The sequence below is a fragment of the Crocodylus siamensis genome, chromosome 9 (genome assembly GCF_052110815.1).
Source record: "Crocodylus siamensis isolate JL-2025a chromosome 9, ASM5211081v1, whole genome shotgun sequence".
NCBI lineage: Eukaryota > Metazoa > Chordata > Crocodylia > Crocodylidae > Crocodylus > Crocodylus siamensis.
In genome coordinates this window covers 14,691,289-14,705,080 of record NC_143403.1, presented here as the reverse complement: position 1 = coordinate 14,705,080, position 13,792 = coordinate 14,691,289, and the positions used below count along the sequence as shown (strand labels likewise).

General features: G+C 42.1%; 1 protein-coding gene across 1 annotated transcript in view; it reads right to left on the bottom strand.

Moving 5' to 3' along the window:
- Positions 1 to 1,120: 1,120 nt before the first annotated feature.
- CDH5 (cadherin 5) overlaps positions 1,121 to 13,792 on the bottom strand; it is a 56,646-nt gene continuing 43,974 nt past the window's right edge. The window contains exons 5-12 of the mRNA XM_090063274.1: positions 13,469 to 13,636; positions 12,866 to 13,053; positions 10,304 to 10,560; positions 9,463 to 9,605; positions 8,271 to 8,395; positions 6,592 to 6,700; positions 6,057 to 6,302; positions 1,121 to 3,943 (exon numbers count right to left, since the gene is read on the bottom strand). Coding sequence (XP_089919400.1) covers positions 3,435 to 3,943; positions 6,057 to 6,302; positions 6,592 to 6,700; positions 8,271 to 8,395; positions 9,463 to 9,605; positions 10,304 to 10,560; positions 12,866 to 13,053; positions 13,469 to 13,636 — 1,745 coding nt within the window. The 3' untranslated portion in view covers positions 1,121 to 3,434. The remainder of the gene's footprint in view (positions 3,944 to 6,056; positions 6,303 to 6,591; positions 6,701 to 8,270; positions 8,396 to 9,462; positions 9,606 to 10,303; positions 10,561 to 12,865; positions 13,054 to 13,468; positions 13,637 to 13,792) is intronic.

Below are 13,792 nucleotides of genomic sequence, written 5' to 3'. Positions count from 1 at the left end.
CTACACATGTGCTTTACTGTGGAGCTGACTAATCAGCTCCACAGTAAAGCGTCACCGTCTACATGTGCAGCAATATTAGAGCACAGTGAATTAATTAACTCTGCTGTAGGATAGTACTTTCCGGGACAAATACTGTCCTACAGTGTAGTAGTTACATGCACTGAAAAACTTGTGCAGATTGTGGCTGGGGCTGGCTAGGGCATGAGGGTGCTACATTGCAGGGACTGCCTGTCCCTTTAGCCCCAAACTGTAACACGCTCGTGCCTTAGCCAGCCCATCTGAAGCACGATGAGCTGGGGCGGAGCAGCCCCAGGCTGGGAGGCCGACCCCCTGAACACCTTGCCAGCCTGGGGCTGCTCTGCCCCAGCTCAATGTGCTGTGGTCCTGGGTGCACATGTAAATGCTGTGACCAGGAGAAATTGCTACGTGTTAATTGTAAATGTAGATGCACCCAGTTGAGAGCAGTGGCAAACTTCCCATTAACCTTGATGTGCTAGGATGGCACTCTTTGTGTAAATGTTCCTGCATAGCATGGATACTTATATAGGCTTTTCCAGCTCCATATTTATGACAGCAATAATACCTTCAAGACGCATGAAGGGTTTTGTGACAGCTTTCTTGCCAGCTGTGGGACCTCCAGCTGAGATTAGAATGAACTGCAAAATTTTTGTCTTTGACCTAAGCCAAAAGGAAACAGTTCTCTTGAATAGGAAAGACATGGCGAGTAACATGACATCTGAATGCTTTGCACTGTCATTTACAAAGTAGGTATAAAATGCTGCACCTCGGAATTACAGTGGTTTACATGTACCATACCAAGTAAAAATATATATATATTCAATTGAATGAATAACACTTCAGAAAACTTTTAGTAAAAGTAGAATTTTTCCAAGTAGGTAATCAAAATGTTTCCTTAGAAAAATACATTTAATTGTATTTTGCCTTTGAACATTACACTAAATTGGGTAAAGTGCATGTTTTTTACTGCTGTGTACCTGCCATTGAGGGAACTTAAGCTTTTCACATTATTAAAATCTATATAAAATACAATTGTTAATCATTGGGAAAAATCCGTGTTTAAAAAAACAATGGGCCCCTTCATGAACTAATACCTACATTTCCCTGTGTTTTGATTTCCTAGTGCTTTTACTAAGAGATTCCACCGATCTGATATCCAAGTTCATTAGAGCCAGGTAACCCAAAGGGCTGGAATTGTCAGATATGTACGGCTTATTAATACAAAGAGAGATAAAACTACATTTGACTTTAGCTTTTATGTAAGTAAAAAAAAAAATACAATACGGTATTATAAAAAGAAATCCAGTGCAAACATTATGTACAGTAGAGATCAATATAGTGTTACTTTGCATAAATTTAAACAGATTGCAAAACAATTATTGTTATAGGAAATACCAACATCTACAAAAGTAACTTTAGTTGTTAATCTAAACAGTTTCATGACTAACTTTACAGTTTTGCAATTCAGCATGTAATTATTCATGAAAATCTTAAAATATAAGTAGTATTAGTAACATGTTCCCTAGTTGAACCTCACTAACATACACTGCTGACTGGATTTAGGAAATTGGAGCCTGAGTGAATGAGTGCAATAAAAATAAAAGCAAGGATAAATGATTCAAAATTTGCATTGCACACAACGTGATCCAAAGCCTAGTCAAGCCAATGGAAAGGATCCCAGTAAGCTTTTGGTCAGGCCTGTGTTTGATAATTGTAGCACAATCTGAATTATTGATAATAGCATTGAGCAAGCTGTAATCTGCTGTATAGTAAATTTTTAAAAATATTGACGTGCTAATAATGATACCATGCAGCACTTCCTTCCTATTATGTCCTTGCTAAGAAAACCTACATCACTGTGTCTAAATTATGGGGGGGTGTGGATTAGCAAAATGCAAATTAGTGAGATTCCACTACTCTGGTTAAAAAAAGTGTTATCTGGGTTAGTTATTGTAATATAAAATCCAATTTTAAATAGATCAACTGAGCTAAATCATACATTTTCAGTACAGAGTCTGCAAAACTGGGTATCTGGTTGGCAGGGCCCTGCTTCCAGTAAGATTAGTGGGAGTCTTGCATCAGTGAAGGCAGGAGTCGGTCCATTGCCATCACAGGAGATGGTATTGCAAGATCGCGCAAAACTGCAATATGTGCTTAACGTTAGGAAGTAAACTCCATTGTCCTGAACAGGATGACTCCCTCTCGTGTGAAGCTAAGCATGTACAAGCCTCAGGCACAAGGGGTTATTGCACCCCAAAATCTTGCTTATGTTCATGCTTTGGTCTTTTATGACAGACAGTGAAGTATGTAGGTATATGATGTTCTGGCTTGGAATTCTCTACTATTTTTTAAGCGGAAATACCCATTCTACAGTACCTGCTTACAAAGAAAGTCAATAGTTTCACAGTAGTGAGGCCCTTTATTTTTTTTCCCTGAAATAGCAACATTCTATCAGCTACGATAAAAAGAAAACTTACTTAAAAAATTAATGAAACCCAACAAGCTGCTCAGCCTGTGACGTAGTGGTTGCACTCTAGTAAAACCTTACAGACCTGAAGTCCCGACATTCCCTCTGTTCCTTAAGCTTCCTGTCCTGCAAGAGATATTCAGCTCAGCAGCACTGAGATCCTTAGAAAAAAAGACTTTGTAAGCTAGTAAGAGGAATGTTAATGCTCCAGGACTGTGTCTAAAATACACAGTCTGGCTGTTAATATTGATAATTATCACTAAAAATCCTGAAGAGGTCTGTGTTTCACCAAGAGCCCATATTTGGATCAGAAGGGTATTGAAGAAAAGTAGTCGGGGGATTGCAAAGAAGGGACAAGTCCTGCCTCTCTGAATAGGATGAAATAACCTCTAGTATTGAATGATAGACATTAGCTTCTCTTACTCTGCTGTGTGTAGGGTTTATCCATGCAAAGTGTTACAGGAGGCAGGGCAGACCCATGGGTTGGGGCAACAGGTGGCTCCATAATGCTCCTAGTCTGCATTTCTAGACCCTTCTGCTCTAACACTAGATGATCTTGATTGTGTATTTAGAAACTGGACAGGGGAGGAGAAGAGTGGAAGAGAGACATGAAATAGGGAGGAAGTCATAGACCATGTGGCTTCTGCCCAGGTAAGTGTCAAATGCTTCTCAGTAGTGAATCAAAAGGAGTGTCACTGGAAGAATCAGTGTCCTCCCAGGTGTCAAGTCTGGAGGAGTGGGGCAAGAGCTACAGTATCTTTTTTTTTTTCTTAAAGGATTTCTTTGTACTTCTTTCTGATCTCATATGCTTTGGGTTTCTTAGTGTCTGCAATCCTAGTGGTAGCCAGTACTGCCTGGGTAAGGAGCTGTCACTCCTCCTTTGTGCACTGGCAGCATATTGGCTTTACTGTCTGTTGCTAGGGGGAGGGGAAACTCAGTTATTTTGGACTTAATAGACAAAATCTATAGTTGGTTCTGACCCATACAACTCAGCTAACATTTTAAATCTGGGTCCCCAGTCATTTAGAAAGTCATAATCAGTGTCCGAGTCTGAGGACCCTGACTCCAAAGAACTGAGAGACTCTGCAATGGACTCAGCTCCTTCATAGCCATAAATGTGAAGGGTGTCATATGGCAGCAAATCCCCATCATTGTCAGCTTCATCCTTCTTCACCTCAATCATAATTTCCATTTCCCCAGTGCCAGAATGTCCATTTTCTGCGGGCTTCTGGATCTGTGCATACGGGGAGAGCGCAGGTTCCAGGGTCAGCCTTGGGGGCTTCATGGTGTTCTTGCGGGCGGAGTTGAGCACAGACACGTCGTAGCTGGTGGTGTCCATTTCACCGCCCCCTTCCTCGTCATAGGTGACAAGCTGCTCATGGATTTCTGCCACATTATTCCTGAGAACATTCAGGTCTTTCTTATGCCTCTTTCTCAGGAAAAGTAGCAACGTGATAACTGCAGACAAAACATGGCAAATTTATAAGTGAAGGTAGATGGAAGTAAGTGGAGAAAAAACAAACTGCGTTCGGAACTTAAAACCGGCTGAAGTTCCACTTACAGGAAATATAAGAATTCAAAATGGCATTTAACTGTAAAATCTGCTTATACGCATACATCTGGACTAGGGACAGACATTCAAAAAGCCAGAGCCTGAGCTGATTCAACTTTTGCAGGTTAGTCTAACCGGCCTAAGTTGAACCAGTTTGTAACAGGACAAACATTTTTTCGGGACTGAGGAAATGCCAGCCAATGCCTGCAGTTGCTGAGGCCAGGAGCCTGAGCGCTAGAGTGTGCCCTCGGCTGCAGGGAAGTTGTGCTAGGAGCGTGCGGCCAGTTTGCTGCTCGGTCTGTGCTCAGGGCAGCATCCAGCAGAATAAGCCCCCTCCTGCTGGGAGAAAGCTGGCCGCAAGCACAGACCAAGTGGCGGCTGCAGACCAAGTGGTGGGCTGACTCAATCTCGACTCTTCCTGGCAGGAGGGGACTTATTCTGCTGGAGGCTGTCCCAAGTGCAGACCAAGTGGCAGCTGTGGCTGGGCCGAGCAGACCTGGTTGCAGAGCCCGGGGGCAAAGTAAGGAATAACCCTGCTCCCTGCCCCCCCACCCCCCAGGAGCTCTGCTGGCGATGTCTGGCCATGGCCCTGCCCCTGTCCAGCTGCTGGAGCAGTGAGGGGGGAGCAGCAGCCCCCATCCCCCTTTCCCCAAGAGCAAGCCTCTTCCATGTGGGGGCCGCACTGCAGGACTGGCAGAGCTGCTACGGAGCGCAGTGGCGCTGACAGGTCCTGGATGGCTCTGGCCCACTCTGGGCACCAGTGCTGCCATATGCATCCTGCTGCAGCTCTGCCCACCCCTCAGTACAGTGCCCCTGCCAGGAAGAGGCTTGCGCTCCCTGACATTATGACGGGGGCTGAGGCCCCCAACGCTGGCCCTGCCCCCTCCCGCTGCAGCGGCGGGGCAGGGGCATGGCCAGAGAGGGCCCTTGGGGAGGGGGCGGGGGGAGGGACAGGGGTTATTCCTCCTCCTTCTGGAACAGACATTGCATAAACTGGGTTGAGCTAAAGTAGTTAAGTCTGATACTACATTCAACCAGGTTTATCTCAAACCAGTTTCAGACATTTTAAAACTAGTTTATGTGCACTGAATGTCTGTTCGGTTACAGGTTTACACCAGTTTCGGATAACTTAAACTGGTTTATGTGTAATGTCTGTCCCTAGCCCTGGACAGTAGTGGTCAGCTGTAGTGTTCATATCTGTGTCTCCTTAGAATTTTATTTTAATAGCATCTGGAGACTGATCCTATATTCATTAAGAGAAAATAGGTCCCAGCAATGCAAGCTCTTCTCACACGACCTTCCATTGTATCTGACATGGAGGATATATCCTTTGATAGTGGTTGAGCCTACTTTTCTGTCTTGTGTTTGGCTTAGTGAGTCGAACACCTGGCCACCAGACACTGGGCTTAGATAACCCAATCATTTTACATAGGACATCAAACAGTAATAGCTTTCACCCTTCTGTACAGTCCAAGTTCCATCAACCCATCCATTGTGCCAGTAATCCCATATTAAGTGCTATTTTTAATTTTTTTTTAACCATAATGACCTCCTATGCTTCTCTAGCTGGATTTCTAGGTGCCAGTTTTGCAAAGGCAGTTTCTCTGCTTCCTCCATCAACAAAATCCTTTCATAGATTACCATAACCTATGGTTGCTGTAATGTAATACATTATAGTAAAATTGATACTGTTTTTATTGTAGTGTTTCATCTTGTGCCTGTACCATTTTGTAATTTTGAGACAAGAAACCTGTTACCTCTCTGGAAGAAATCAGCTCCTGTCATACAGCTGCCTAATAATGCTGAGCAAATACTACTGTGGCAAAATTACCATTGCTCCTTTGAAACTCTTGTGATACGGCAAGCAAAAAGTAAGGGTTTGCTGAAAGAATTTATTCAGCAAACTCCTTTTAACGTGTTCCTGTCTTCCCGGTCACTTGATGAATAGAAAGCTCCAGAAGACCCCAGTTAAAAACCATGCCTCAAAAGCAAAATATATTTGAAGTATCAAATATTTACCAATGATTGTGAGGATGCAGACAAAAATTGCCACCAGTGCCTGAATACTAACTCCAACCATCTTAGCACTTGCTTCACAAAAAGTGACCTCTCCTCTTTCATTACACTTGCAGATGCTGATGGCAAGTGTATTTGTGCTGGTAAGTGCAGGCTTGCCGTTGTCTGATATCATAACAGTCAGGAAGTGGGTTTTAGCGAGTTCGCGATTAAACTGTCCATATTTGACAGTGACATTTGCTGTATTATCTGGAAAAAAGATAATGGCATTTAATTAAGTGGTACTCTAATGGCCTCATTTTCTTTATAGATTATCAGTCGTCTGATGTGTCTTCCCCTGAGGCTAAGCATGCCTTTACGGAGTGCACAAACATTTGAGTGACCACGAACACCACTTTTTCAGTAGGTTGAGCCTTAATAACCTGTTATGAATCTCAGTCACCCATGAGGACCCATCACAGTCCTTGTGGCTTTCATCCCATACTTCCTAAATCCTCTCTCTTCCTATCTGAGGAAATTCACTGAAGGGATACAGTACCATGATTATCAGACAATGTGAAGTTGCTGTCTTCTGTGTCCAAGGAATATTTAAAGAAAACTCCAGGCAACATTTCATCCTTGTCAGTAGCTGAAATCCTGGTGACTACCTATAAAGATTTAAAAGCCCATCATAATTTTTAGACATGCACTAGACAAAAACACTCACAGTATAATATTGTAGCTTAAAGTTGGACTTCATGCAGCATTTGCAGTAAATATCAGGGCAGAACTGCCTCTGGGGGCTCCTCTCTGCACTGCAAAAGGGGGACTAATATGCCTAGCACACAGTTGTATAGAAAGAGGAAGCTTCCTTCCCTCTTATAACCAATTGGGCTCACTGCCTGGTGTGGAGCAAAGAACAGTGATACTGGTGTATAATATCCTTTTACTGCCCTCTCCCAGCATACAAATCTGCATCATGGCTTTTGTGTTCTCCGCAGCATTGGGCGGTAAGATCCAAATAGCCTCAGTCTAACAGAGGCAGGTTCTTGCTCTTTCCTTCATGGCTATGTTATGGATAACTGCAAAGTAGCCATAAAAGAATAAGTTAATACTGTAATCATTTAACTATTTTAGGGGCTTAATGGATTCAGGAGTTGGAATCTTGTTGAAAGGCTCCTTGTTGAAACTTATGCTCCTAAATCACATGCTTACTTTTGAAATTCCCCAAGTATCCAATGCACAATATATCGAATGCAATACAGTAGATGAATATGTATGACAGCAACTATAAATTGCCTGCCAAATGTGCATTAAAATCAAATTAAGGGTCAAATTCTACCTTGGGTGCTCAGCTCACATCTTCCCTTTTGGCCTAATTTGATACTAACACTACAAATGAACAAAAATCAAGGAAACAGCAGGTAATTGTTGCTAAATAGCTCAAGAATACAAATGCCAACCTTTTGGTACTGCTGAAAATTGTAACTTGGTGCAGTAAAGAATATACTCAGGTATGTTTTCTGCTGACTGTTTTTACATAGCATGGTTTCTGCATAAGGCAATACTGGGCAGATGATGGAAATAAGCTGTTGGTGCTAACTGCTACCTTACAGGGGTTAAATGAATGATGATATAACAGCTAATGCACGTTCATACCACTGACCTTGTGTTAGATAGGGAGTGGTTATGCAATCTGTATGTATGTGGGAATGGGGTAAGTGATGGAAATCTGTGTTGTAGCATCCAGAAAAACTGTAGCAGAGTTTGTTGTTGACAGTTTGGGCATATGTGCAGTCATAGTTTCATGGTTTCTAGAGTCGGAAGGGACCTGAGCAGATCATCTAGTCCGACCCCTGCCACAGCAGGAAAGAGTACTGGGGTCAAACGACCCCAGCAAGATGTTCATCCAACCTCCTCTTAAACACCCCCAGGGTAGGAGCCAGCACCACTTCTCTTGGAAGCTGGTTCCAGATCCTAGCCGCCCTGACCGTGAAGTAGCACCTCCTGATATCTAGCCTAAACCTGCCCTCTGCCAGTTACTCCTGGTGGTGCTCGGGGGAACAGTGACTCCCCCAATGCCTGCTGATCCCCCCGACTGGTTTATAACAGGCCATGGAGCTGTCACTAAAGGCAAATGGAGATCTGAAGCCTTGATTCCCAAACTGAGAATATTTTTTTCTTCTGTGACTGAAGGCCTATAGTAAAGTATTAGCAAAAAGACCTCTCAGGCATTACCTGTCCTGGTTCAGCATTTTCGCATACTCTGGGCTCCTCTGGATAACTCAGTTCTGGAGCATTGTCATTCACGTCAGTAACCTGGATATGAATGAGCGCCTGCGATTCTTTGTCTGACAGAATATCTGAATAAAATAAACGTGAAATTTATAAATAAGCAAAATCATTTTAACATCTAGAGTCTGCACCCAAGAGCCTTGTTGGTGCCTGGGTCCTTCTGTGGTACATCAGCATAATATACAAGGACACCGCAGAATATGGGGCTGGGGTTTATTTATTTTTCTTCCCTAGTCTGAGTAGTTAGATGTGAACATGATCCACTTGTAGTGTGTTTGTCTTTCCATGCTTAGGCCCATCCCTCCAAAAGAGAGAGAGTTGGGAAGTTGCTTATGGCCTCCTGATCCTTTGTGCTGGACCCTGTGTAGACACTCCTTTTTCCCAACTTGGCTCTTACCATGGGAACAATGGAGGGGTTTGGCCTGTGAAGTAGTTAATGTGGCTTCTCTATACATACAGTCCTCAAATGGGGACATAAGTGGTGTGGTGGAGGGGAACTTGGGCTCGCTAACATGAATACGAACATGCTCATTGTCATTATGGGTGTGGAATCAAACCTGAGAATTTTTAGTTTTACTGCTACTTTGAGCACTGAAGTAGAGGTTGGGACAAGGCTAGGCTACAGTAAAGCTATGCAAAAGTACATTGGGTTTAGCAGGAGCATAGTAGGTTTTAAGAGAAGGAAGAAAAGGAGTTTTGTGCCGTCCAGCATTAGCAGATTTGAATGGCTCTGATAAGGCAGATCTGCCTTTACATAGGTCCTTCTGCCTTAACATGCTGAAGGAATAGCTGCTTTTTTGAACTGCTTGTTGTATGGCACTCATGGGATTCAGTCCCGCTTACTGGCCTCAAGACTGATCCACTGGTGCCGTACTTGTCTTTCTCATGCTTATCCTGGTTAAGAAGGGGTGTGATTTTTTTCATAGTAGCAATGGACCGGTGCTGACTGAAATGTTCTTGGCTCTCATTGTAGATATGGTTTGATGTGGAAGTTTGTAGTTCAGAAACATCTGATGGTATTTGCAGGAACAATTACTTTATTCAAAGGGCGGGGATGTACTAACTTGCTGCAAATACTGTGTGTGACACTTTTCCCTCCCCCACCTAGGAACCAGGTTTCTTAGGCAGCGCTTACTCTTGTCAACGAGCTCCACGGCTCTTATGGTTATGTTATACCAAGCACTTGTTTCTCTGTCCAGAGCCTGGTTGAGAAAAACCACTCCCTTATCTGATATCTTGATGTAGTTTCCAGGAGGGCTTGATATCCGAGGAATATATCTGCATTTAGTTAAAAAATATAAAACTTTGTCAAAATCATAATGGTATTACATTGTGTAATATTTAGTTCTTCATAGGAGAGGGTTAGTACATTGTTATATGATAAATTGAATTTACTATGCAGTTCTGATACTTTATCTCCATATTGTCTCTTTATCTGTGCCCACTGGGATTATTTATAGTTTCAAAAACCATTCACTAAAAATCTTTACAGATGCAGGTTTCATTTTATTAAAATCCTGCCCTGCATATAGAACTTCCCCCTCAAATTATGCTGGCTCTAATATAGTAGTGTAACACATTTTGTATCAGTTATAAAGGTTCCCGCATTTGCTTTAATACATTTTGGTTACTACTTTGCCAATAGTCTATTTTGTTTTCACAAAGGTGGTTATTACCATAAAACCTTACAAATACAGTCTATGGACTTATAATGAAAGAAATACTCAGAAATGTGCAGTTTCACTAATGTGCATGTGCTATCAGTCACTTTATGTGGTATTTATGTGTTGGTAATCGGACTGCTTGTGTGCAGTTTGTTGTAGCTTTATTCAGAGTTGTGGTGTTTAAACATGTGAATTAGATATTTTTGCATATGCACTTTTGAAACGTCGGTTATATCTCTGGGTCTCTTAAAACGGTCAATAGTTCAACAACATAGTTTACTAAACCTAGTGTCACGTCCACCGTGGTGTTACCTAATTGCCCGATTAGCTGCATCGGGATCCCTTGCAGAAACTGTGCCGATTGGGTTGTTTTTTTGAGGGTTATTTTCTTCTACTTTGAAAATATATAATGGCTGAGTGAAGACAGGAGGTTCATCAACATCAAGAACTTCAATAGTAATCGTTGCAATGCTTTTGTTTCCACCAGGCTTGTAATAACGAGGAATAACTGTTGGATCGGTTGCTTCAACATTAAACTTGTACTCCTTTATTTCTTCGTAGTTTAATGGCTAGAACAAAAGATAAATATAGATATCCATGCTTTGGTAATGTCTGAGCACATGTAGCATTAGCATTACCCTGAAGAACCATACTGGAAATACTAACATTTCTAACTAACCAAAAGGCTTCTCAGTTTGGCTTGCCCACTATGGGCAAGGTAGAGTTCAGCATTCATTCTACATGTTGTAAAAGCAGCTGAACTTAAGGGCTGATGTACATTTCTTGGCAGAAGAGTTGTGTGCCATTCAATGCCAGAAACGTCAGCATATCCATGAGAAAACAGTTTGATCCGGAAAGAAAAATTTGGCTGTGGTTCTTTTTTTTATTTTGTGAAGGGTCAACATTTTATTTCAACATACAAGCTGTGAACCTAAATGGCTTTTACATTTTTTTTAAAGTCTGCTTAGGGCAATGGAAATGTTAAAATATCACAGAATCATAGGAGATTAGGGTTGGAAGGGACCTCAGAGGGTCATCTAGTCCAACCCCCTGCTCAAAGCAGGACCATCTCCAACTAGATCATCCCAGCCAAGGCTTTGTTTAACTGCATCTTAAAAACCTGCAAGGATGGAGATTCCAGCACCTCTCTGAGTAACCTGTTCCAGTGCTTTGCTACCCTTCTAGTGAGAGAGTTTTTTCTATTGTCTAACTAAAACTTCCCTTGCTGCTGCTTGAGCCCATTGCTCCTTGTTCATTAATCTGCCACCACTGAGAACAGTCCAGCTCCAGCTTCTTTGGACCAATAAAATTAGTATGAGTCCCTCAGTCCTCGTGTATTGTTGGCACCAAGTGGCCACTTGTCAGTGTCATCTCTGCCTTCAGAGGGGAATACACCTATGGCACATCCTGTGCAGATCAGGGCAACCGATCCTGCCAGCCTCTATCTTTGCTTCCTCACCCCCTTTGAAGACCTGTTCATTACTTCTGGGTCTCACCCTGACTCCCCCCACCCTCCATAGGCAAGGTCATTGTTTGATGCTTGCTTTTTCCTGGAGGTTTCCTTTTATAAAGCTGATTAGTCTTAACTGCCATTCCAAAACAAAACCTGCTTAGTTCACAGTCCAATCAACTACTCTAGGCCTATTTGGAGCAAACAGGTACTAGACATACACAGTCCCTACAAACAGAACCCCAGATGTTCAAATACTCACCTTACCTCATCAATTTGCATCAAATCCCCCCCTTAATTTGCAGTTTTAACAGAGGGCCCTTAATGCTGGTCCTCTCAGAAGTTCCTGGGCAAGAACCTAAACATTTCTGGCCCTCATGGCTCTGGAGAGAGGCTTGAAGACATGAAAGCAGCATACCCATACAGTTCACAAACCAGTAAGTAAACAAAAAGACTTATTAGGTGTAAGCCAGTCTTGTGATTTTTTTGGTGGGAGGCAGGTTTTTTAGGGCCTAAGGGTGACGATGCTGTAGCGAATGTAGAGAGTCTCTCCATTATAAGTGAAATAGGGGAGCCACCTGTGATAAAGGACCTTTGGGAGAATTCAGGCTCCCTAATAGCAATTGTTGGTGGTAATGGCAAAACCCTGAAAAAAACGGGGAAGAGTGGGAAAGGGTAGTGTGGCTGAGAGTAGGCCAAGTGTTAAACACATAATGGAAAACAGACATTGTCTTTGTGCCACCATAAGAATTTGTATGGCCAAGCAAATGGATGTCCATGCCCCTTGGACCACTAGTCATTTGATTGGGAGGTCTCAGCCCGGGGACCAGATTGGAGTTGGCTTTCCCTGCGTACAGACGTTCCCTGCGGATGCATCTCTGTTAAGTGGGAATGCGTTGCTCGTTGACCCAGTAGGCAACCTGCATTTTGCTTGGTGAAGCAGATGAGCTGTGCTGTGATACACTGTGGCACAGCTGATCCACTTCATCGGTGATGTCTATTTCTAGCCAGCGAGAACAAGGAAAGCAAACTGACCCTGGGGGTTGGCCGTATTTTAGAACAGAGGTATTGCAGAACGTGATGATTTTACTTTTGTACTTTGACACCAAACCCCGTCCCCAAAAACATCACTTCAGCCAAAAGATCAAAGCATTAAAAACAGTCGTTCACTGAAGCACCCACATACCCGATATAGTAAGCCGATGGGAAACTGATATCTGACAAAATAAGTCTCGGTTACACCCTGTTGAGGATAAAATTTTCTAACGTGATGATGATGAATCGACTCACTTGTTAACTTACGAACTAATAGAAACATTGGACTGTCGCATTAGCACTCTTTTGAATGCGAATTCTAACAGCAGCCTAGATGTCAACTGTTAATGCTATGCATAGCAATCCTTTTTTGTCATGGGGAACCATACCTTTTGTGGCTTAATTATTCCTTCATTTGTGGATGGAATGGTTATAATCTTAAAGGTATCCCGGTAGTACCCACGGACTAAATTGTATGTGGTGTTTCTGTTTTGTGGCTCATCAATATCTACCACTTCCAACCTGCCAACTTCACCTTTTATTGGGGTGTTTTCAGGTACTCTAAAATGAAATGATTCTGTTTAAAAAAAAAAAAAAAAAAAAAAGCAATAGTGAGTTTTTGTTAATGATTTACATTATGGATAAAAATTAAGATCAACATTTTTTGACAGGGAATCCAAAGGCTACTTATCCTTACAGACAAAAGGTTTTTTTTTGTTTTCAATTAAAAAATCATGGCCCCTCAAAATGTCAAAATGCAGTGCAGAATGAAGGAGATAGTATTGAATTGGTGCATTCTGTCCTAGATGCACCTCAAAGCTGTGCCCAAAGCAAGGGGCCGGGGTTGGAGTGGAATAGTAAAAATGTGTTGAATTTACAATATTCTAAATAGTTTTTTAGGCAGTAATAATTTTGATTGTATGAACTCTGATAAAACCATTTGCTTTGTTTTGAGTATTAATTCTGCAATGAAATATGTGCATAATCCTTACCTTTTTTAAACGTTGGGAAGTTGTCATTGATATCCAACAAAGTAATAAAGACTGTTGCAGTGCTTGCTTCTCTACCAGTATTCCCTAAAGAGTCTTTTGCTTTCACAACTATTTTATAGGTAGATTGAGCTTCTCTGTCTAAATTAGCAGTGGCTGTAGAAATCACACCTAAAAAAGCCATGTGAAAGATGACTAGACATTCTAACAGGACTTGTTACTTAAACTTTATTGCAATTTTTTTTTATTAGATGTCATTGATGTTGTTAGCATTTGGACTATATATGCTGTGGTTATAAATCTAATCTCTGCAGGAGGAAATATTCT